The 25,096-nt window shown below is 36.4% G+C and overlaps 3 protein-coding genes across 4 annotated transcripts; 2 read left to right on the top strand and 1 right to left on the bottom strand.

Annotated features, from left to right (window-relative positions):
• Positions 1 to 381: 381 nt before the first annotated feature.
• LOC148843347 (uncharacterized) lies at positions 382 to 2,765 on the top strand. 2 transcript variants are annotated; one of them, XM_088959627.1, is made up of 8 exons: positions 382 to 776; positions 928 to 1,012; positions 1,095 to 1,190; positions 1,316 to 1,468; positions 1,583 to 1,690; positions 2,058 to 2,183; positions 2,288 to 2,371; positions 2,459 to 2,765. In XM_088959627.1, the coding sequence occupies exons 2-8, from the start codon at positions 998 to 1,000 to the stop codon at positions 2,582 to 2,584; spliced, it is 708 nt and encodes a 235-aa protein (XP_088815753.1). In that variant the 5' UTR covers positions 382 to 776; positions 928 to 997; the 3' UTR covers positions 2,585 to 2,765. The 2 variants fall into 2 exon arrangements, with proteins under 2 accessions (XP_088815753.1, XP_088815754.1); XM_088959628.1 differs by lacking the exon at positions 382 to 776 and having other exon boundaries at positions 851 to 1,012.
• Positions 2,766 to 9,736: 6,971 nt separating this feature from the next.
• On the top strand, positions 9,737 to 18,548 carry LOC148843346 (magnesium transporter MRS2-1-like). Its single transcript, XM_088959579.1, has 5 exons — positions 9,737 to 10,502; positions 16,218 to 16,346; positions 16,432 to 16,767; positions 16,903 to 16,950; positions 18,129 to 18,548. Exons 1-5 carry the CDS (start codon positions 9,915 to 9,917, stop codon positions 18,357 to 18,359), a joined length of 1,332 nt encoding a protein of 443 aa, XP_088815705.1. The 5' UTR covers positions 9,737 to 9,914; the 3' UTR covers positions 18,360 to 18,548.
• Positions 18,549 to 20,980: 2,432 nt separating this feature from the next.
• LOC148843345 (uncharacterized) lies at positions 20,981 to 24,823 on the bottom strand. The gene is made up of 2 exons (XM_088959578.1): positions 24,529 to 24,823; positions 20,981 to 21,346 (listed from the first exon to the last, which is right to left on the bottom strand). The coding sequence occupies exons 1-2, from the start codon at positions 24,680 to 24,682 to the stop codon at positions 21,258 to 21,260; spliced, it is 243 nt and encodes an 80-aa protein (XP_088815704.1). The 5' UTR covers positions 24,683 to 24,823; the 3' UTR covers positions 20,981 to 21,257.
• Between the last annotated feature and the right edge of the window lie 273 nt (positions 24,824 to 25,096).

The raw sequence follows: 25,096 nt of genomic DNA, 5'->3' as shown, positions 1-25,096 counted from the left end.
TAGCTTGGCTGATGTTTTGGATAAGCAAGGGGTGAGAAGAAATGACTTATTCTGGGCTATTTTGTAATGTTTTTTCTTTTTCGGGGGTGGGAGCTAAGAGAGTTTATCTCCCCTCCCCTCCTTGTACTTGATTAATTTTTCTTAATGAAATCCTTTCAGTTATTGATAAAAAATAAAATTATATTAAATAAACAAGCAACTTATCTAAATTTTACCAAAATTTCATCACATCATTTAATTGGAAAACAGATTTTACATGAAGGAAGTACTACAAATCATCACTATATCCAATCAAGTCATTTTAAATCTCAAATCTTACCTGAAAGGAAAAAAAAGGGTGGAACCCATTTGTAGAAATATGACACACTTGTCACTTAAGTTGGCATCAGAAGCAGTCTCCCTTCTCTTTGAAATCATCTGCTTCCTCTCTTCTTCCCCTAAATTATTGTAAAGGCTGTGTTTGGAATTAGTTATGATTTATGGACACAGACACAAGTTCTGGACACAGCTAGCTCCATTTACGCTCACACATGCATATATGTAGGTTGTATGTATGCATGTATACATATTATTTCCTTGTTTTAACATTGTTTGTAAACAATCCCTTATTGACAAGTAACAATGAACATTTCATTCATTCTAAAAGAAGAGTTTGCATCCCAAAAGGCTGGATAACAGAATGGAAAATTATAGAATATATGCACCACCTCTATTATCAATCCCAACACTACATATAATACAATATTGCAAGCCCCTGGCCCTGGTTCTCCCCATAGGTACCTGTCACTAATGATCCCTGCTTTTTAGCTATTTTTATTTTTGGTTACTTTTTTGTTAGGTTCTTTGTTATGGGGCTGCGTGATTTCTGATTTATGTCAATTGTTAATTTTCTGCTCACTTCGAAGTCTTGCAATTCCCCAATATCAGTATTGCAGGGAAGGCAAACTTGGAGAAATCAGACTTAGAACCAGCTTTGAAAGCTCTCAAGGACAGGCTCATGACCAAGAACGTGGTATGTAAATCTGTCCAATATTTAAATTTCCCTTTGGTTCTACCAAGCCCACATACAGGTTTCCTGATTGTAATATTCACAGGCTGAGGAAATAGCTGAGAAGCTTTGTGAATCAGTAGCAATGAGCCTTGAAGGTAAAAAGCAGGCTTCGTTTACAAGGATATCTTCAACTGTTCAGGTCTGTGACCTTTAACTCTTTCGTCTATAATAACTTTAGTCACTTTTTTCCTGACTCCATTGTGTTTCTATCCTCTACTTGGAAAAGCTTAGTTATTTAGTGTGTTTTACCTTTGATAACCGCAGACAGCAATGGAAGAGGCTTTGGTTCGTATTTTGACTCCTAGACGCTCCATTGACATATTGAGGGATGTTCATGCTGCCAAAGAGCATGGAAAACCCTATGTTGTCGTCTTTATTGGTGTCAATGGAGTTGGAAAATCCACCAATCTTGCAAAGGTTTTATGAGGCCATACCCCCTTCTCTCCATCTCTAAATTATTTTTTTAGAGATATATGTCTACTTTGATAAGTCTGTTCATTCTAATTAAATTAATGAACTTCCAAAATGCAGGTTGCATACTGGCTTTTGCAGCATAAGATCAACGTTATGATGGCAGCTTGTGATACATTCCGTTCTGGAGCTGTTGAGCAGCTTCGGACTCATGCCCGTCGGCTTCAGGTATGGTAGAGATTACACTGTTCAAACTATTTTCATGGTTTTAGGTCTTCTTTTAGAAGTTGCTTCATTGCTACGTGAGAGCTAGCAAACAATATATTTAGTACAAGTTGCATTTCTTCAGATTCCTATATTTGAGAAGGGCTATGAGAAAGATCCTGCTATTGTAGCTAAGGAAGCTATCCTGAGGGCTATGAGAAAGATTCCTATAGTTTACCTTAGCAAATGCATCAGCTGAGTTTAATCTGTCATGAAACATAAAACTGGTTTCGGTTTATCTCTGGAGTTTGTCTTGTGCTGTGATGAGAATTATTTTTGTTCCTTTATTTTCTGTTAAATGGTGTATAAAGATGCATTTTTTGCCTTTCAGGATAATGAACCATTGATGAGAGCACTGTCCAAGCTCATCTACCTCAATAATCCAGATTTGGTCTTGTTTGTTGGAGAAGCATTGGTTGGGAATGATGCTGTTGATCAACTATCAAAATTTAATCAGGTTATCTATTTGGGGTGCTTGGCGTTTGTGTTAAATGGGTTCTTATATACATCTCTTGAATAAAATTGATGGTTGCTTGAGAAAATTCACCTTCCCACATGCAGAAACTGGCAGACCTTTCCACATCGCCAAATGCTAGGTTAATTGATGGAATCCTGCTCACGAAGTTTGACACCATTGATGATAAGGTAGGCACCGGTTGCTTTTAGTATAATGATTGAAGTTGTATGTTTCCTATTGTCTATATATTACGATTGTGGAATTGTATCAAACAGGTTGGAGCTGCACTTTCCATGGTTTACATCTCTGGGGCACCGGTGATGTTTGTCGGCTGTGGTCAGTCCTACACAGATCTCAAGAAGCTTAATGTCAAATCCATTGTGAAGACCCTCCTCAAATAAGAACTTGGTCTCGTGCTCTATCTGTTCTCTTAAAGCCGTGCACTGCTATTTTTGTCAACTTTCACTCTTGCTTAATTGTGTTTATTCCCCAATGACCTCATTCTCTTGACATTGGAGGTGAATTTTCCATTTATAGATGTAAATCGTTAAATTGAAGTTAATTGATTGATTTGTTTTAACATGGGTTGTTCTCTCTTCTGCTCCTCTACTACATACGTAAGTTTATACATCATCATCCTCATCTAAGCCTTTGTCCCAACCATACGGGTCAGCTACATAAATCCTGTTTTACAATTCTGTTCTGTTCTGTGCCATATCTATCGTTAAATTGTCGGTGCTTAAAAAGTCCTTTTCAGTACCTCTTCTAGTTCCTTCCACTTGTAACAGATGCATCCTGTTTTGCAATTGTGTTCTATTTTCATTTTTCTTCGTTTTATAAAGACGGGCATGGGGTTCAAAAGAATCAAAACACCTTCCATCAACCGATGGGGTGTTTGGTACAGTGGTGTTACGTTGGCATTGTATTTTATGAAAAACAGATGTTGCCAATCATATATGTGAAAAATATCATTTTAACCAATACCCTTCAAAACAAAAACTTCTCTTACAAATTTGTATTGATCAACCCAAAGTACAATGTCAACCTAACACCACTGTACCAAACACTCCCAAAATAAATACTCTTCCAACTTTGCAATCTTTATGGCCTTACGTCTCTACCCTTTCTTTTTATGGCAACATAGAGAACTTTTCATTAAAGAAGAGGATGGAATTTACAAGGAGAAAAACAAGTCAACGAAACTATTCTCCGGCTCTCCGCATGGAGATGCTTTATTCAGTTTAGATCCAGGAAGAAGAGTTACAGACATGTGGGGCAGACCCTCTCGCCTGAACTTTTAACGCACCTCAATGGGAGTGGAACTGCTGTCGTTTGATGCCTTAGCAAGTCACATCAGAAAAAGGCAACCATGTGCCGGACCTCGTTGATGTACTAGACTTGTTCTAATCTCCACCGATTCTTTGTGGATCCATGGGCTACACGACGGGGGTAAAGCCCATCTCCAAAGTCCAAACCCAGAACCCCCCCACCCCAAACCCTGGTGCAGTTGGGATTCAAGACCAAGTCGATCCCAAGTATACCGGCTTGGGATTAATAGCAAAGAATCAAACCCGTTAAGGCCCTATTTGCTTTTCCGTAAATATTCATCTGGGTAACTGTTTCTTTTATTCTTTAATCAGGTAAGTGCATTTACCCTGTTTGCTTTGTGGATCCATGGGCTACACAACTGGGGTAAAGCCCATCCCCAAAGTCCAAACCCATAACCCCCCCCCACCCCAAACCCTGGTGCAGTTGGGATTCAAGACCAAGTCGATCCCAAGTCTACGGGCTTGGGATTAATAGCAAAGAATCAAATCTGTTAAGGCCCTGTTTGCTTTTCGGTAAATATTCATCCGGGTAACTGTTTCTTTTATTCTTTACTCAGGTAAGTGCATTTACCCATGTAGCAAAGTTATTTATCCACCTGGAATGTGTATCACTTACCTTGATACTCACATAAATCTGACAAAAGAATATGGATTTCTTAATCAATGAAACCAAAATCCCATTAATCAACTTCCCCCCTCTTGAAATCCAAAAAACAAACAGACCCTAAGACTATGTTTGGCTTAAAGGAAAAAGTGGGGAAAGGAAGGGAAACCTTTACAAACCTTGTATCAGTTTCCCTACCTTTCCCTTACTTTCCCTACCTTTTCCTTCAAACCAAACATAGCCTAAGGGCTCGTTTTTTACTATTTGCTTGCTTGCCTTGCATAACAATGGGCAGTAGGTGCAATTCCACCTAATTATATATATAATTAGATAGATAGATAGATTCTTCCTGAGCCAGCCGGGCTTCACACCTAGGCTGTAACCTGGGTCTGGGTTGGACCATGCTTTAGGCTTATATCACTAAATACATTATATATAATATTATAATAATAGGAAAATCTATGATGCAGAAAAGATATAATATGGGAAGAGTTTTGATCAATCAAAACCCACCCATGAATTTTCAGATATCGTTTCCATATCATAGTCAAACTCTATAATAATTTATATTATATGATATAATGTATGTTATAATTTATACAATTAATATAAACTTAGGACTAAAAAAATTATACAAAATGCAAAATATTTTGCATGTATGAAATATAATATTGGCTGATGTTGCTAGTAGTAGCTAAGTAGCCTACTCTTTTTCTTTTTTTTTTTTTTTGAGGCTGTTGTGTCAACAATAACAATGTTAGGAGGGGTTGAGAGAGAGAGAGAGAGAGAGAGAGGAGGGGGCATTGCAGAAACTCGGGCATGGCGCAATCTCAGAAATCTTCTGAAGCAATGTGATTGATGATTGGACTGAACTCGTCGTCATTCCAATAAAGCCATTCGTTCTCTTCTGTTTTAGTACAATCGAACGAAACCATTCACTCACGTATTCACTTTTAGAATATGCCAATCTTTTCGTTTCACAATGAATCATATTAAATGTGTGAATATGCTCACCCCATCTACCCATCTCTTACATTGTCTTATCTGTTCCATCACCATTTCTATGCTTTAAACCAAACAACACACGAATCTTCCTTGTTTGCGACATGCCGATGGGCTGGGCCTGGGATTTGAAAGGTCCAACCGGTTGTCCACCTCAAGTTTCTACTCCATACTACAGTAAATTTACAGTCCTAACCTTCTACATTAAAAGGAATTGCTTGCCTTGCTTGCAGCATCAGTGCATGACCTCCTCCACTGGGTTCATTGCAGATTGTGAGATAAGCCTACAGATCCGTATCCATTTATGACTCAGGATTCATTGCAGATCGGATTCTAAAATGAATATCCATTCTCCATTAATATGTATTAATCCTCTAATATTTATTATTTTTTCCTTACTTTTATGTAAAATAGCTTTGACAGATAGTCTAGATATTTTTAATTGTTCATTTTTTCTTTTTTTTTTTTATCTGAGCCAACTGGTTGGAACTATTTGACCCGTAGCCGAATCACTAAAACAGCTCTTTGCCCGACCCGAGTCTTTCAACATTAGATTGGATTCTCACTATCGGACTTGGGTTGAATTTATTTGGAATATGGATCGTTATGAGATCCCTTCACATTTCAGACCTGAATATGATATAGATGTAGATCAGATTTTGGATTAACCCGTTTCATTGTATATAAGGTGTTTAAAGGCCTGGTCGTAGATCTGTCAATGGGTTGGGTCTGATTCGGGATAGTCTGAAACTTATTTTGAAGTGGTTCTATGAAATAGACCCAAAACCAAATTTTAATAAAATTGACAATAAATAGGAGTTTTTTTGGTAAAAGAAGTGTTTTTGCCAAAATTATCTTACATACTATCTATGAAATTTAACTTTATAGACATAGATATAATAAAAATTATATGTAACTGAACTCAAAGTGATAACTTTAGAAACATAACTAATTAAAAAAAAAGGGATTTTATCGATTCCCCCATCTCATAAACTTTTATTGGTTTGTATAGTTGGGAATAGTGACATGACATATCGCGCAAATGGGTGTATCATAGGTGGGGGTTTTGGTAAGTAAAGCTAGAAAATCAATAAAAATTTATGAGGTGGGGCAAAACATAAATTTCCTTAAAAAGTTATCCACTCCAAAAGATGTAGGATTCATATTAATTTTTGTAATTTAATTTCCTAGTTTAAATAAAAGATAGTTGCAAAGGATTTTAAATTACAATTAAGCTCAATTTAATTATTTAAAATACATAAAAGTTCAAATTAAATATATCTCTGAAATAAATGGTGAATTTCAAATAAAATAATATTATTAAAAACAAAAAATAAGTGTAATTGTTCTATACTTAATATGGGGCCATTCTCTAATAATAAATTAAAATAAAACTCTTAGATAAGAGAGCTTCTTCTACAAAAAAAGCAGCATCTTATTTTCTCAAGAAAGAGTATCTTAGAAGTGGTTACTCTCACTCTTAAACAAATAACTTCCTTAGAAAAAGTGAGAATAGTTAATTTCACTTTTGAAAAATGTGCTAACTTTTAACTTTGCACATGAGTACCTATAAAAAAGATGTGGGAATCATATTAATCTTTGTAATTCAGTTTTCATAATTCAAATAAAATAGTCATTATAAAGACTTCTAAATTGCAATAAATAAAATGGTATTATTATAAAAAAAAAAAAAAAGAAAACAAATGATACAGGTTTAGTTGTCCCATACATAATACAGGGGTAATTTTCTAGTAATTAATTAAAATAAATCCCTTAGACTAGAGAGCTTTTTTAAGTGGCATCTTATTTTCTCAAGAAAAAACATCTCAAATGGGGTTACTCCCACTCTTAAACAAAAACCTTCACTCCTTGGAAAAAGTAAGAATACTTAATTCCACTTTAGAATAAAAGTTCTAACTTTAAAGTTTAAAGTCATGTCTATCCATAGAACAAAGTATTTAAACTAAAACTTTACACACGTGACTACCTATAAAAATGATGTCTCATTAATCTTTGTAATTCAATTTCAACTTAAATGAAAGATTCATTATAAAGACTTAAAAATTACAATAAATAAAATGGTATTTGATGATGGGTGAAAGTGGTACACCACTCATTTGCTGCCACGTGGACATCTATAGCCACCTCAGACCACCTTGGTACCTAAGGTGGCAACACCTCGGAAAGTATTCATTAGTAGGACGGTTCATGCCAACCAGATGCACCCGAGCTCGGGTGAAGACAACTCAGGAGGACTAACCAAAGACATCGGTCATCACTTTGGAGCGTTTATGTGGCCTAGGCATCCGACGAGTTATCTGACCTCATGGAGACTAACCTTTATGATTTACCCACCTTGCACCATTCAAGACATTTAATTGCCCTAGGATATTCAGAGGGCACGTTGCCCACGTAGAGATAGTTATAAAATGAGTCTCACTCGTTTCTAAGAAAACGGTGAGTGGTTGACTTAGTGGCCGTTCCTGAGTGTTCCCTTAGATTCTGGTGGTTGAGGCCTGTTACCTTTGAGTATGTCAGGGTTTTTTTGGCTATTCCTAGAGGTCTATATAAGGGTAGCTTCTCACCCTCAAACAGTATGCTCTCATAAGCCTTCTAACTCTCACTCTACACCTCTCTACTCTCAGTTCGGTACTAATTTGATTGTCTAAGCCTCCTCACCTAGGTCTACAACTCAGGCTCTCTGACATTTGTTTTCTTCACAGATCCAAGCTACACCATTATTATTACCAAAAAAATAAAAAATAAAATGATACAAGTGTAGTTGTTTCTCGTACTTAGCACCGGATCATTCTCTAATTATTTTGGGTCTTAATTAATTGGTTTGGAACAACTAGAACTAATCTCAATCCGATTAATAATCGAGACATAAAACCATAAGTGGAATAGTTTATTCAATTGGTTCAATCTCTCAAATAGACCCAACCCATTGACAACTATACCTTGTTATAGGTTTGTGGATCTTTTATCCATTATTGAGACTAGTTAAAAGATAGTTTGCAATTTGTACATGTTTGGTGTGATAGGGAGAGGAGGAGAGAGCGGAAGATGAATAGGATGAGGAGGGAGAAAAACAGATGGAGAAAATCAGTTGGTAGGTTCTATGGCTCATTGTGGTGGAGGCATGGGATCAAATCTTGCTACCACTTACCTCATATCTCTTGAAAACAAAAAATTGTATATACACCTTGAGAGCATGACATCCAAGATATTCCTAATGTGTGGTTGTATGTTGTTTTCTCAAGTGACAGTGGACATGAATGGAGTTCTTGACTCATGAAAAATTAAATTTGGCTTAATTTAAACCAACCTTTGAATGAAGCTAGAGTTCAATATATAGGTTCATTTGTTAACTTGGTTCATGGAGTGCATGAATTTTATATATATATATATATATATATATATATATATATATATAATTTTTAATTTTTATATGTATAATAATAAATAATTTTTACATATATATTTTTAATTCTTATATATAAATAAGATTGGCTCATTGTCGAACTCGAATCGAGCTTGAACCCAAAATCGAACCTCGCTGCACTTGAATAACCAAATAGTGAGCTCAATTTGAAGCCAACCTTTTTCTCAAGGTGTGTATACAATTTTTTCTTTCAACCTATCCTATGTATTGCCACCAAGGTAAGCAGGTCAAGGGTATGGCCGTATGGGGATGGGCTACGCCTGTTGTGTTAACCCATTTAGGAAAAAACGGAGAAAGAAGAAACTAGGAAAATGAATAATTAGATTTTTGTAATGGTCACCTGGACGTGAAGACATTACAAGTATGAGCTATTAAGTGATGAACATAAAAAAGGATCCGTGACTCTCCCCCCTCTAGAACCCTCTATATTGGCATTGGCATGATCAAGAATCAAAATATTTTTATTCCCTGTACCAAAAATTAGGTATTGATGCATGTCAATAAAACCGACATTCTTTTAAGTTTAATTAATTTCATAAGTTTGAGAGAGAATAACCCAAAACTTTCAAAACAATTTCCCAACCCTTTGTGTATCGATGTATCCATGAGTCTCCAAACAAATAATATATCGATATTTTGATCCTTGGACACTACTGATGATAATCAGAGGTTCTTTGTTTCCCTATGCAAAATATTCCATATGTGTGGCATATGATGCAATTTTAAATATCCAAATTTTATTAGAACAATGAAAATTATACGGAACGGCCAAGAATTAAGACAAGTAAGCAAACTCTCAAGTGGGTCCCACATTTAGGTGGATCCACCTCTCCTGAGTCCTGGGCATCAGATGCTTCACCCCTTAATAGGCTCCAATCCAAGCCCCCAACATCTTTACCGACCAACCGAAAACGCTAACGACGATGCCTCATCAAGATTCAAGAAGCAAATTCCCCACATTCTTTCTCTTTGGCCACAAGCAGCAGTTACAGAGAACGCATTATGATGGATGATCATGCCAGATCAGCTCCATCAACGGTGTTCAGATGACGCGCTTCACGAAACGACGTAGTCCAGATTGCACGTAAACCAACATTCAAGGTTTCACACCCATGTGACACATATCATAGTCGGACTCTACACAATAACATATAATATAATAAAATAAATAAATAAATGTAATGTCGGATACCGGATTGTATAGAGAGAGAAAGAGAGAGAGAAGAACAAACGTGTGAAAATTACAACCGAAGGAGTGTTTCGAATTCGAAACCCGAATTCTTGTCATTTGCAGAGACGAGACTCGAGAGCTTCAATTCTTGTTGTTGCAGACCACCTGAAGCTCTCCATTAATGGCGGACCTCAAAGAGCGCCTGCTCCCGCCGAGGCCCTCGTCGACAATGAACCTTAGAGAGACGACTTCGAGACCCTCCGCCTCCGGCCGCCCGCTTTTCCAAGGCATGGACTTTCTAGGGCTGAAGAAGCGCGGTCAGGGTCTCCGCTCATGGATTCGCGTTGACACCTCCGGGAACTCCCAAATTATCGAGGTCGATAAGTTTACTATGATGCGCCGCTGTGATCTCCCCGCCCGGGATCTTCGCCTCCTCGATCCTTTGTTCGTCTACCCGTCGACGATTCTTGGGAGGGAGAAGGCGATTGTTGTGAATCTTGAGCAGATTCGGTGTATAATCACGGCTGATGAAGTGTTGCTATTGAATTCACTTGATAATTATGTGTTGCAGTACGTGGTGGAGTTGCAACGGCGATTGACTGCGGCTGGAGTAGGGGAAGTGTGGCAATCCGATGGTCCTAATTTAGGCAGGAGTAGAAGTAGGAGTTTTGAGAATTCGTTCGGGAATACATCGCCAGATTATTTGCCCTTTGAATTTAGGGCGCTCGAAGTCGCTTTGGAGTCTGCTTGTGCTTTTCTCGATGCTCAGGTTTGAAAACAAGTAGTTTCAGTTACTAGTGTTCGATCTAATTGATGTCTTAAGTATTTCTTTTTCTATTGGAACTGGTTCATGGTCACTTTCTCTGAACAAGGACGAAATTTTGCTCGTCTAAGTAAGGTGAAAATGCTCGATTTCAGCATCTTGAAGCCCTCGGTTTTAGATTCTGGGACCTTTGAATTACATTCAGACGTTTCAGTTTTTATTTAGATGAGATTACCATTTTCAATAAAGACGAAAAAGAAACAATTTGTTAAACAACCGGTTAAGCTGATTTCTATGTTGTGGTGAACAAGCACTTTGTTGAAGGATTGTAGGGGTAGTCGAGTGCTCCACTGTTTAAACCACTTGGTTTCGAATGCCAATACATGTCAGATTATGTTCCGGTGTACCAAGGAGTTTACTTTCTGATGAGGAATTCAACCAAGGAGTTTACTTTCTAAGAGAAAGAGTCTACTTTCTAAGAGCAAAGCAAACTTCAAGTTTTCTATCCTAGAAGGACATAACCTGGCTGCATTCTATATTCTATGTTTCTCTGCATAGTTCAGATCATTGGCCTATTAAGTTTTCAAATATTCTATGAATATACCGCTATATTAAGGAATGTATAAACTCATCACATGCAATGGAGAATACTGTATGAAATGTCCATGGAAATAGTCTAGGTTTGTTTCCCTTCTTCTGAAGATGAATTAAAAAGAAAATCCATTAACTGAAAAGAAGGAAGCAAGTACAATCTAAAGGGTGATTAGAAGTCACCCAAAAGAAACAACAAAAGGCAACAAATCATAACAAAGATACAATACATCCAATCCCCCCCTCCCCCCCCCCCCCCCCCTCAAGCAAAAATCCTTGATGAGCTTCTAGGATTCCAACTGACCACACCAAACAATCTAAAGAAGAACCTCCACGTGCAGTTTGAAATGTTCCACAGCACCAATAGATAAAGCACATCTTCCTTGACATTTCCATGCAAATAACACCTGTTAACAAACTGCAATCCTGTTCTGTTCAAATTGTCCTGAGATTGAAGCTGGTTTCTCATCCACATCACTCTGAAACTGGTTTTGGTTTTGATCCCTACATTATGGTTCATTTCAAATAAAAAAAACAATACATTATGGTTCTCAACTTTGATGGCATATTTCTTTCTTGCAGAAGATGAGTTGTGTCACTGGCTAATCCTATACTACTTTTCATTTGTCTTACCATAGGAAGAGCAAAGAAAATCATGTTCTAAATTTTTTTAACGCTTATCATATGTGTACTATATGGATGAGAATATTATTTTTTTCTTCTTGTTATCAAGTGCAATAGCAATTCCTGGGTCCAATAATTTAAAATAGTTATTGACAGCAATGTTGTTGGGTCAGATGTCTAGCCAACCCAAGCTCAGGAACTACAGTATATCATGCATGGAACAACCTTAACTGCATCTGGTAACAAAAATAGATAGTTAGCTGCATATAATAGTGTTGAGCATATTATTGAAGTTGACTCAATTATCGGTAGACTGCAGCAGTGGTATAGAGGAACTTAGTGCCTGTTTGGAAGGGCTTTCACACAGTGGCTTCTGACTTTGCAATGTGGGCCTCACATGGAGAGCCCAAAATCTATGTTTGGTGAAAAACCCAGAAAGCCTAAATATACTTTCATTGAGCCAAGAAAGTGACTTTCCGGTGAAGCTATTTTTAGTAACTTCTTCAAAGTGGCTCAGTGAAAGCCAGCTGAATCAAATCTGAATCCCTCCCAAACAGGTCCTTAATGCTAAAATTTTGAGAGCTAAATCAGAGAGAAGCCAGAGAAGTTGGACCATCATAATAGGAGAGTGGAGTCGGGGAAAGTGGATTATATTTTGAGACTGCTTTATTTGAAGTTAGACAGGAGATGCTAAGTTCATTTGCAAGTAATGCCTTCTTTTTCCTTTGCATATTTGCTTTCAATGTATTCAATTCCACCAAAGACCTGTTCACTTTGTTAGAATTTCCAAAGCTAAAAAGGACTGTTTAATACAATCAATATTCATTTATGTTAATTAAATAATTTTTTGCTAGGTTTGTTCTGGAAAGAAACAGAAAAAAAAGAATAAACAGAGGATCCAATCCAAGCTTTGACTTCCAAATAGGTCCTTGATGGGTGTTCCATTCAGACCCCAAGCCATCTGGGATAGGACCAAAACAGAAGATGGGGAAGCTTAAGAAATCCTCAAGAAGATGTAACCAGTTTGGAGGTCACAATTTTATCTTTTTTTGGAGGTGGGGTTGTCTATTCTGTACTTGCTCTAAGCCTCTGACCGGATGAGATTGTTATTTGAGGTTGTTACTTGGGCTGAAATGTGATACCTTGAGTTTTTTTTTTTTTTCCTTTTTTTTGTGTGTGGATTTGTTGGTTTGGTTGATTGCAGGATATGGGTGTTGTGGTGAGGATTGTATTAGCTGGATAGTTGGGTTCTTGGGATTTAGTGTTTATTGTCCTGGTGGGGTGTATTTGGCGCGCAGGTCTTGTTAGGAGTTGAAGTTTGTTTTTCTTTTCTCTCTTGAGTGACTTCTGGTCACTCTCCTTGTACCTTCTTTTCTTTTCTTTTAATAAATTTTATTTTATTACCCCAAAAAGCCATTTGGAGTTGGTGAGGTCGATAAGGATCATAGATACCAAAATTTAGAGGGTCCACTCTGGCTGGATTGGTCATAGAGATTCCATTAGAGCCGAGATTGGTCTCTGTTTCAGGGTTTCAAGCTCAAGCTGCTGCATTCTTTGGGTATTGACTAGTGAGCAGGTGGGGGTTGAGAGTAATTTTAAGGTTGTTATTAAGGATACAAGATGGTTTTGATGATCCACACAGTCCAAGGCTTGTTCTCTACCTAAAAATAAATAAATAAAGTTCAAGCTTGTTTCGGTGGATCCTGAGGTTGGCTGACTTAATGGTTGATAGTCTTGCTAGGGGAGGGGTGACTTATTTTGTGATACATCCCTTCCAGGCTGACAGATCAGGATCATGTTTATGTGACGTTTAAACTTTTTTATTTGCTCTTGCAGGAATTTTATAGATTATCTGTTAAGTTTTCTGGGATCAGGGTGAGGAGTATCATTTTGTAGTTCTCCTGATGAACATACAAAACTGTATATTATTTTTTTTTGCTGATTTTTCTCCTGGTTGGGGTTTTAAATATTTTACCAGTCCTGACATCCTAGTTACTTAACCCGTCAAAAAATGGGAAAATTTTCTTTTGATCAGTAATGAAATAAATTTTATTATAATTATGAAAAGTGCATTAAGTTACAAAGTGGATAGCCTTGGCTACAACATCATCAATGCTATAAATAATGAAACCCATTACAAAGCACACCCCAGAATATATTTTCTCTTGGTCCCCTGTTTTGCCAACCCATCAGCTATGCTGTTTGCCACTCTAGGAACCCAACTAGAGTTGGTATTCATCTGTCCCAAAATGCTTCTTGTTTCCCCTGCAATATGTTTATAGTACCATGATCTTTCCTGCTTGATTCTACATTTCTACTATTGTTTTCAAGTTTTTCAAATTGCATGCAACCACCTCATATTCACTTTTCATGATAAAAAGTAATGAAGTGCCCCAAATCCTTCAAGCTATTTTCTATAACTGCTCAATGTTCTAAGAGGTGCACCTAAGCTCAAGCAAGGCTTATTTTCTTGGTTGTGGCTCATTTTGCTTGTCGCTATGCTTAGATAAATTAACCTTAAATTTTATGTTTGAATGGGGATTGAGTGCTCTTGCTATGTTTTTAGAGTTTAAACAGTTGAGCCGATGTAGAACTTGAACCTATAAGGCTACAATCCTCATGATGATAACATGACTTTAACAAGTTCTTTCCAGACTTCATAATATCAAGGTTTAAGTACCTTGTTCCATGGTTTATGACTGATATTCTTTAAAGTCAACTAAAACTAGCTAATAATTTGTTAAGAAATTCTCTTTGTATTATTAGATTATGGCCCTGTTTGATGATTAAGTACTTGTTAAAAGAAGTACTTGTGAAACAGTAAGGCTGTTTGGTAACCTACTTTTCAAATCACTTATTATGTTTTTAAGCACTTATTGGGGTGGGAATGTTTGGTAAGCTACTTTCCCCATAAGTGCTTTTATTGACACAAATGACAATTTTAGTCCTCACTTAACTCATACATATATACAATGGTTTTCACATGTTATATTATACATTTCAATTGACAGCCCACATGGACCCCCACGTGGGCTGCCATGTGGATCCAATTAATAATAATGATAATAATAATAATAATAATAATAATAATAATAATAATAATAATAAATAATCATAATATTAATAAAAACAATTATTATAATTATAATAATAAATAATAACTAATCATCAATAGGGGAAGATGACAGAGAATAGGTCTCCAAGCTGACACAAGACGCCGACGAGTCCGGCCATGTCTTCAAGTAGCGCTTCGGGATCATCTTTATCGGCAGCTCTGTACAGCTCCAGATCGGCAATGCTGTACTCGTTTCTTATCTGGTACCTTGTAATGGGCATTTCGTCCAAGTATCACAAACCCTAGTTTCTAAAACTGAGCCTCCACTCTAATTTCACCGCTACATTTCTTCCATAAAAAGCCCCTAACAAATTTTCATTAGGGAGGGAGAGAGAACGGCAACTGGTGCACCGACAACATTGGATTCCCATTTTTGAACAGCACGGACGTTGCTCCAATTGGCAGAGGGGGAGCTGATAAACGGAAGGAGAGAGAGAAAATGGTAAGGGGGATAAAAAAAAGGAAAAATAGATCAGAGGGGGGAGGTTGTCGCCGTTGCAACTGGTGCGCCACTGTTAGGGTTTGGGGTTCGAATGAATGGAGGAGGTATAACCCTTGTAGGGGTATTTCAGGCATTATAAAAATTTATTAGGGACTGGTTCGTCCTATTTTTTTGGAGAAGTACTTCAAGAAGTGCTTAAAAAAAAGCCAACTTGAAGTCACTTTTTCAAAGAAGTACTTCTTTTGAGTGTTCTTAAACACTTTCTAATCCATTTTCTATATGAAATTTACCAGTGTATACAAATACCAAATTAAATTAAGCTGAAAGATTTTCTTTGAGAAAGACCACTTAAGTTGCTCTATTTAAATGATTATTTTATTACCATATTGATTCATACAATATATGAATAAAAAAATGTTAAATATACAGTCAATCTCTCTTGTGTACTTTGTGTCTCCATTCATAAGAATCGAGGGAAAGAAAGGTTTTCTATACTTTCTATTTCCCCCACCTATTCACCATCATCCCAAATTCCTTACCCTTTCTACTCTTCATTCCTTAGTTTGTCTTCTAGTTTTTTTGTTTTAATAATTTGTAGGTCTCATTGTCTTTAAACAATATTAATTTTTGAAAACTGAAAGGTCACTATTTTTCTTTGATAGAGTTGAAAAAAATTCTTTTATAGTGAAATAGTTTTATTATAGGTAGCAATGTAGCATTATATGCTTATGCCTAACATGAAGATTGTAACTGCAAGTATTATGGTTGCACATAAAAAGCTGTAAAACAAAATTTTTCTGGTAATTACTTATAATCAATAATCTCTAATAATTAATAACATCTATTTCTACCATGATTGTTAATTATTAGAGGGCCTACTGTCTGTGATTTCAATTATGCTTTCTAGTAGAAAATAAAGAGCTATTGATAATTAATTCATGTCAATCAGGCAGCGGAGTTGGAAATAGAAGCATATCCATTGTTAGACGAACTGACATCAAAGATCAGTACTTTAAACTTGGAACGTGCACGTCGGTTGAAGAGTAGACTTGTTGCTTTGACTCGGAAGGTTCAGAAGGTGATTCCATATTTCATCTTCTTTCCATCTCTTCTGCTAGATGGTCCTAGTTGATCTGTCAACTTCTTTAAACCTTCCTTTGTAGGTCAGGGATGAGATAGAGCAGCTAATGGATGATGATGGAGATATGGCTGAAATGTACCTCTCAGAGAAGAAGATGAGAATGGAATCTTCTTTCTATGGTGATCAGTCTTTGATGGGATACAGCTCTACTGGGGGTGGGCTTTCTGCTTCTGCTCCAGTATCACCTGTTTCTTCACCTCCTGATGGTAGGAAGCTCGAGAAGAGCTTAAGTATTGCAAGGAGCAGGCAGGAGAGCATGAAAAGTTCGGACAGCACCACTGAGAACATAGAAGAACTGGAGATGCTGTTGGAGGCATACTTTGTGGTGATTGATAGCACTCTCAACAAGCTAACATCGGTATACACATCACTCTCAATTTATTTCTTTGTTATCTTTCATCAGAATCTTTACTTCTTTTCTAGTTTTTCTAATTCCACATTGGATGTATTACAAATTATATAATTAGTCTTATTCTCCCTTTGACTGTTTCAGCTGAAGGAGTACATTGATGACACGGAAGATTTTATCAACATTCAGCTGGTTTGTTTCTCGTCACTTGTCATGATTATAGGAGTCCGGATCTCCTGCCCACACAAACTCTGCCCACGTTTATCTCAACCACACATGGAGAACATCTCATCCTCTGCATAGTATTATGCAGGGGGAGATGTTCCCTATTCACAGGGGTAGTGTGTTGTGGGTAGACATGGGCAGGATTCTCGTGGGCAAGAGATCCGGACTCTGATTATAGTACATTCTTACCTTTTTTTTTCCTGCCTTTCTAGAACTTTCTAGAAACATGGAGGAAATCCTAGAGGTGTGTTTTTTTAATTAAAGATGCAATTAGAACAAGTTCTACTGTTCCATTTCCTTTAGTAGACGTGGGGATTGAAGAACATCTCTACTAATGGCATGCTGTATGGTTACAAGTACTGAGCTATCAACAAGCATCCAGCATGCCAGCTTAAAAAAAAATACACAATGGCAAAAAAAGAAGTTAGGAAACATGTCAGAAAAAAGTTTGGTTGTGTCCTTTCTCATGAGACCTTATCTAGGAGGGATATGTCCCAACATTTTCTTCTTGCCCAACTTCAGTAGAGCATCACCATCATAATATTGGCAGTGTGTAAGTGTAGGAATTTGTAGGTCAGTATTTTTCAGCTATTGCAGTAGCACATTATGGTACAGTACGTCTAAAAGACTAAAACATTCAGGTAAATGAGTTTCAAGAGATTTGGGCTGTTTACTAGTTTTGATCAAAACGGGATCTGGACATTCTAGTTGTGAAGTATTCAATCTTGACGTCAATGGCAACTGGATAATATATATATCAACCTTTAACTGGAAGGCTGAACATAGGTATTTCCGTTATCTAATATGAATCTGAAAAGATTCAGGCTGATTAGCAATTTGGGTTACGAATTACAGTTTTCACTTTGTAGGTAAGCACACTTAGGTTCCTATTGGTTTCAGTTGGAGAATTAGATTTACGCTGAAGATGGCCAAAGTGCTTGTAGTTGAAAATTTTGAACGGCCCCCCTTCTGGGTTCCAGCAACACCATGCATGTGTCATGTGAACTACTGTTCTAGTTTTGCATACTTTCTTTGTTCCTGGGATTTCCTCAACAACTGAAGGCAAATAAACAAGTACTTACAGAAATTAAGGGGAGATGCCCCAAATTTCACAGTTTAAAAGGGTTTTGTTTTTGTTGCAACAGGATAATGTTCGAAATCAACTTATTCAATTTGAACTGCTGCTTACAACTGCAACATTCGTAGTTGCAATCTTTGGAGTGGTGGCAGGGGTCTTCGGGATGAACTTTGAAATATCATTGTTTGATGAGCCAGATGCTTTCAAGTGGGTTCTTGTGATTACAGGAATATGTGGGGTCATTATATTCTGTTTATTTTTATGGTTTTTCAAGTACAGAAGGCTTATGCCCCTGTAAGTGGGAGAGGAAAATGGGGGGGTTGAAGCAATTTTTAATGCTTTGTGTAGATATGAAGGGGGCGGTAGGATGATAAATTGGGAAAGCGAGAGAGATGGTAAGGGAATCTCTTCTTCAGGGCCATTTAAATTGATATTTAGATTCTGATTTATGTATAAGCGGTGCAATTTCATCGTATTCTTTCTTGTATATACTCTGTCCTTATGCTATGATCCGTGTTAACACCTAAACCATCGTAGAGTAGAGCGAATAATCAAATTTTATTGGTACTTTGATAGTGCGTTCTATGTAACATGTTAAATAATATTCTGCTTTTTTGGTAATAAAAAAATAAATAAACTGGTCAGTTGACTCAAATCCATGGTTTTAAAAGGTGCCTCAACACCTTATGCATATGGCTAGGGTCCGATCCATGGGTCAAATATTGTGGGATGTGCACCTCATATAATGGCACCAAAAATAAAAACTAAAAATATATTAATATATAATATTTTTTTTAAGTTTTAATAAAACTTTGTTAGGTTGGTTACAAATAAATCAAGGCAATTTAAACTCAAGAATCTCTCATTAGGGCTGCAAACAGTATACAATTGTATAAATTCAATCTCGAATTCGATCCCATTAACTTATTTGAATTCGATCTATTTATAATTAAACCTTGATAATATCTTTATTAATCCAAAATTATCTTATTGCTTTTTTCTTGATAAATATAATAAATCGTAATATGCCACTCAATGTCTCGATGCACACATGTGAGAATATCATCTCTATTCATGTGTCTTATGACATGTGACAGTGGGGCCTATCAATCTACAAATAAAAATGTGTAACAATTTTTCTTTAAATAAGAAAATAAAAATAAATTATAAAATACTAGACAAAATTGTCAAACTGTTATTACACATTTACACATTCGGGCGTTCCAACTAAGAAGCCATTTAGTTCCAAAATAACATATGATGAAAAATATTCATATGAAAAATCTATAAATTATCTTATTTTGAAAAATAGACTAGTAAAATGGTTATACATGTAAAATAAAATATAAAACAAACTTTTAAAAGCATGGGATTCATATAAAACAAATATGTGATAAAGAAGTAAATATATAAAATAACTATAAAACATTAATTGCATTCTAAAATGTATATAAAGTACAAATAAAGAATTAAAATATATGAAAAACAGGTGTAAAGATTAAGCGATTTAGGTAGTCATAATGAAAATTAATAGTATAAAGCGAAATACAAAATTAAAGTCTAAAATATATGATTCATGTAAAAATGAACATATATTTTAAAAATTTTAAAATAAAATTAAAAAATGTAGTATTCAAATTAAAAAGAATAATATACGTGCAACTAAAAGAAAATATAAACTATAAAAGAAATAAGTTCTACTCCAAGGTATCTCGCCTCTCCAATTCCCAACTGCCTTGTCTCTGCCTTTAGCCTTTCAAAGCATTTCTTAAATCTGCATTTTTCACTATTAAAATTCGAATTTTCCACATACAAAAAGAATAACCACATGGAAGAATTACAAAGCAAGATACTTAAACCACTACCGATAGGGGAGAACATTAGAAATATAGGGCAAGACATTGTTATGATCAGTTGATATTTACTTTAACAATGACTGAAGAAAAAGCATGCCTGTTTGTGAGTAGGATGTCAATTGGTCAGGTTAACCGGTAAACTCGGCTTGAGGTGGGCTTAAGGTCAGGTTTATTCAAACGTATGGCCAGGTTAGGGTTTTGATTCTTTAGCTCAAGTCAGGTTTGGTTTTGGGTGGCCCACCCCACCAAGTCATGGCACCTCTACATGGATGTAGTGAATTCTTATAATTTTCTTTGACTTCTAATTTTCTGGCTTTGAAGTTTAAGGATTCCATTCCATGTTTAGTTTGTTTTTTCTTCTTTCACTATAAAAAAAGTAACTTAGAACCTATAAAATAATTTTGAACTTAATTAATCGTTTTTAGATTTTCAAAATGTTGATAAGAAATACATTTAAAAGTCTGCAAGTCGGGTTGGATCGGCATCGGGTTAACCCTATAGGGTTAGGTGGGTTCAGGAACTACATGTTAGTCGGTCAGGTTAGGATTGAGACAAACCTGAAGAACCTAATAAAAGCAACTCCACTGAAAAGCCTTTTTTTTTTTTTGGGATAAAATCATTGATGCCGTCATCGGAAAATTTAAATCTGTTATTTGCTAGAAGTCGATTACCTGAATGATCTCACAAACACACAAAAGGGTATTTTTGACATTGTGTAATGTTTAACTGACGGAATATAGATGGACTTGACACGTAAGTGTCTATTTTTGAAGGTTCAGGATAGTGTTGCAACTGAAAGTTCAGGGCAAGTACAGGGTACCTAGCTGAAGCACAGCATATTTAGGCTTTGTAGATTTTTCACCGAACATGGCCCATGACGGTCCAGATGGTGCCCACCTTGCAAGGGCAAAAGCTGCCGCCTGAAAGCCCTCCCAACGCGCAACAAGTGGTGAAACTAATGACCAGGCTTCTAATTCGAACTCAGACAAGAAAATTGACATTATTTTCATCATCTTGTCATTCTCTTTTGTGCTTTGCCAGACAAAATGGGCGGAGAATGACCTTTCATCGAACAAGGATAATGCTTCTCAAATCTTTAGCAGTTTATGATCATTAAGACAATTGAGTTTCTCTAACTGTTCTTACCTTATGCAGGAAACCTTCCGTACAACTAACATAAAGAAATTGGTGGAAGAAACAAAGAAAACAAACTAGAAAAGAAAAGTAAAATATGCTCCAAAACTCCCAGTGAACAATAAAAAAAACTCATCCGAGAAATCCTCTCCTTAAATAGATTTCTTTTTTGTCCATCTCTCCTTTGAATAAAAGCTTTTCAAGAATCATTCAGAGGATGAGCCTGAAGATAGTCTTTCACACCTTGCTTTATCTGCTTTTTCCAAGTAATCTTGATGGGATTGATACTTTGTTCCTGGAATAGAGAAATTATGAGTCATCTATCAGATAACCATATGAATTACGGACACTTGAACAATTATCAAGGTTGTAGATGGTCTTGAATTAAAGCTTTCAAAACCTTAAAAACCAAACCAAGTATGAACAAAAATAAGCAGAAATCCGGTTTTAGATGGCTTCCATTTCAGTTTCCAAATCCTCCTATCTGTAATGACACCCTAATATGTGAGGTTACATATTAATTAGGCATGTATGATCACAATGACAATACAACTAATTTTGCCTGTTTATTAGAGAAAGAGATAAGAGTTTTTCCCCTTCTTTTCTTGGAATATGAAAAAAGCACTGGTCGGCCATCTGATAAAGACAGGTTTTTGACTCGAGGATTTTGGTATTAAATATTTTTTTTTATCAATAACAAGTTCATTAACGGATTTCATTAATTCAGCAAGAAGATAATTACAAAGAGGAAGACAAACACTCTTATCTTCCAAATACAACTTGAGCCCTCAAGAAGAAAAGAAAAAGGAAAGGAAAGAAAGAAACAGTAAATTACAATTTAGCCCAAAACATTGAGTTTAGCTAATCCATCAGCTAAAGAATTAGTTGATCTTTTAACCCACCTCATCTTCACTTCCATCTCCCTCACCAGCCACTTAAATTTTTTCCTCTCACTACTGTAATTCCATAGGCCACTATTATCTTTATTCAACTACCCTATCACCACCTCCGAGTCCCCTTCAGTTATGAGTTTTCTGATATTCATTTCCTTAGCTTTCTGTATTCCTTCCATAACTGCAAAGATCTCAACTCTAAGAGAGTCCCCCACTCCAATTGTGCTTGAGTACAAGACAAAAGTGACCCCATTCTCATCCTTGAAGACACCTCCAATCCCTGACTGTCCAGGGATCCCCCTACTACTCCCATCAAAGTTTAGTTTTAAGAATCCCACGGGTGGAGGGGGGTCCAAGGCACACTCAATACTGATTTGATCTGTGAACAGTTTGCAATTTCACCCCACTTCCTTAACATGTCATCCATTATGTAATATGTGAATAGCACTAAGGATTTCAGCCACTGTACAACCCTAATATAACCCTTAGTTCTTCAGCCCCTCTCTCAACTTCTGAGAAGATCCTGAAATTTCTTTCTTCCCATAGTGAGTTAGTGACCAGCATACTGCAGCCCTCAGTCCACTCCACATAATCCTTCTTCTTTTCACACGCCAGAGGATAAAAGGAAAGGAAATATCTACTCAAAAAGCGTAGCCATAAGTACAGGTTTTCTGTGGACCATCTGCTGATTCTGCCCAACTGTGTAGAAGATGGAATGGTCATAATCATGTATCAGGTAGCATTATTGATATGTCACTGATAAAAGAGCAATCTATCAACTAATGGCTCTGTACAAGAATATGCTAGTACTTCAATTGCCATGTCTTTGGTGCACCACAAGACAACCCACCCAAGGTGCACCTTGGTTGATCTGTGAAAAATAGGTAGCATATGGCATCACTTCTGAATCATATCCAGAAGGAAAGGAAAAAGTTCAATACAAATTCAGGAAGCTTTACATGGCTATCCATCATAGCTACTTAATGGTGATACTCAAAGTTTTCATATACCTCTGTGCTCTGTGTATCAGCAGAGGTGTATTGGTACTTTAACTGATATTATTTCTTTTTCAAATTTCAGTTTTAAATGTAATTGTATATATATATATATATTATTTAATAAAAAGAGTTCAAAAAAACACCTATAAACAGGTGTATCAGAACCCAAAGATATGATACGATGCATCTCGTATTGTGTTGATACTCTAAACCTTGGTGATACTTAAACTTTTCAGTGGGTTGGCAATGGTAGATTGTTTACTAGAATTCCTTGGTCTGTGATGGTTCACATACTCAAGGATGAAATACTTCTACTAATCAGGCTCTTCAGATGCACAACAACAGGGTTTTTCAAGAACTGAATAGGATAAAATGAAGGTAACTGGAAGTTGCAATCTGCTCATGCCAAAACCAGTCCTCCAGTGAAAACAACTAGCTTCATAAATAGCTGCCAATGTTATCTGCAAACAAGAAAGTAAGAAACATTTTGGAAGTAGAGATTTATAGTGTTTCTAAGATTGCTTATGTATACAAACTCTCTCTTTCTATCACACTGAAGCTCAAATCTCAATATCTTACAACTGATGTAGAAGTCGATTAGCATAGAAAACGAGCTGCTTTTCATATACTTTGGCATCTCTTTTGGGTGTTTCTAATTAGTAAAAATTTGTTGTTCCAGATAAAGGATTTGAACAGGGACATAAGTACATTCCAACAATCTTACTGAAATATCAAAATAGGATTACTCTACTACCATTAACCGGTTTCCTATCAATATTTCTTCTGGACCAACTACTATATGGAGATGGAGATGGACACTATTAAGGATCTCTTATACAAATACAACGCCCAAATTAGCATCCCCTCCTCACAAACATGGCTATAGAAGCAACTGATAAAGCACCTCCCCCATTGCAGAATCAAGAGAGGATATGACGAAGGAAAAGGTGCAAGAGCATCATCCAAATGATTCTTCGACCAATCTAGCTCCTTGTCAGACAATTACTTAAGCTATAAAGGCGTAAATTGTAATGCTGCAACTCTAATTTCAGAAAACCATAAAACTCCTTTCATTACGTAACTAAATTTTCTCTAATTTCAGAAAACCATAAACTCCTTTCATTACGTAACTAAATTTTCTCTAATTTCAGAAAACCATAAACTCCTTTCATTACGTAACTAAATTTTCTCTAATTTCAAAAAACCATAAAACTCCTTTCATTACGTAACTAAATGTTTGCAAGCTTATACCTAAAACAAAAAACTTGTTGCTACCCAGAAGTCCTAAACCCTCAAAATCCATTAGTTCTCAAAATTCCCCAGTATGCCCAATACTAGAGATACACCCATTAAAGATTAAAACCAGTTTTCACTGTTGGGAGCTGAGAAAAAAAAAACGAAATCCATCACGATAATTAATCATATCATATCCACTGAAGAAAACAGACAATTCCTACTACCTTGCATCAATTCAATTTTCGATCTTTCTATTTCCTCATTTTTTCTACTTTTATTTTGATCAAGAAATTGAGAAAACAAAATGAAGAACAGAGCAAAAGAGACGAAGAAAGAGTGAGGCTAAGTACCTCGGTTCCTGAGAAACCATGGCACACCGAAGGCGACGCTTATGATGGCAATACCAACGAGGACGTGCTTCTTGTCTCCACTGTAGAGATAGTAGTCCATCCGGGATCTGAACCCTCCTCCTCCAGCTCCATTGCTGCAGTTCTCAGTCCCCATTTTTGTTCGTCCACCAAAACACTGGTTTCTCCAATGTTCAACTCGTTTAGCCCCGTTTACCAGTTTACCGGTTAGGGCTAGTCGGTTGACCTTTTGGGAAAGGGCTAATTTCTTAAAACTACCCTTATCATTTAATTGACAAATTCTATCCTTAATGCTACTCTTAAGTTATCTCTACTATTTTTAACAATTCTATCCATAACGTCCCTTAGGGCTAGTCGGTCACATAATTGCATGTGACAGCGCGTAATTGATATTTTTCAAAAATCCTTAATATTCTTTTTTTGGGCAAGGTGAAGCTGGACTCTGATTTCTATTAAAGGCACAAATCGGTTCTGTTGTTGAATCAATCACACGCATCAACACCGATGAAAGGGGAGCTCTGTCAACCAACTATTAGTAGGTAAAAATTTC

This window comes from Nelumbo lutea, chromosome 8, assembly GCF_056320005.1.
Source record: "Nelumbo lutea isolate HS-2025 chromosome 8, American lotus-T2T, whole genome shotgun sequence".
Lineage (NCBI taxonomy): Eukaryota > Viridiplantae > Streptophyta > Magnoliopsida > Proteales > Nelumbonaceae > Nelumbo > Nelumbo lutea.
The sequence above is the reverse complement of the archived record's forward strand: the minus strand, read 5'-3'. Positions and strand labels throughout refer to the sequence as shown.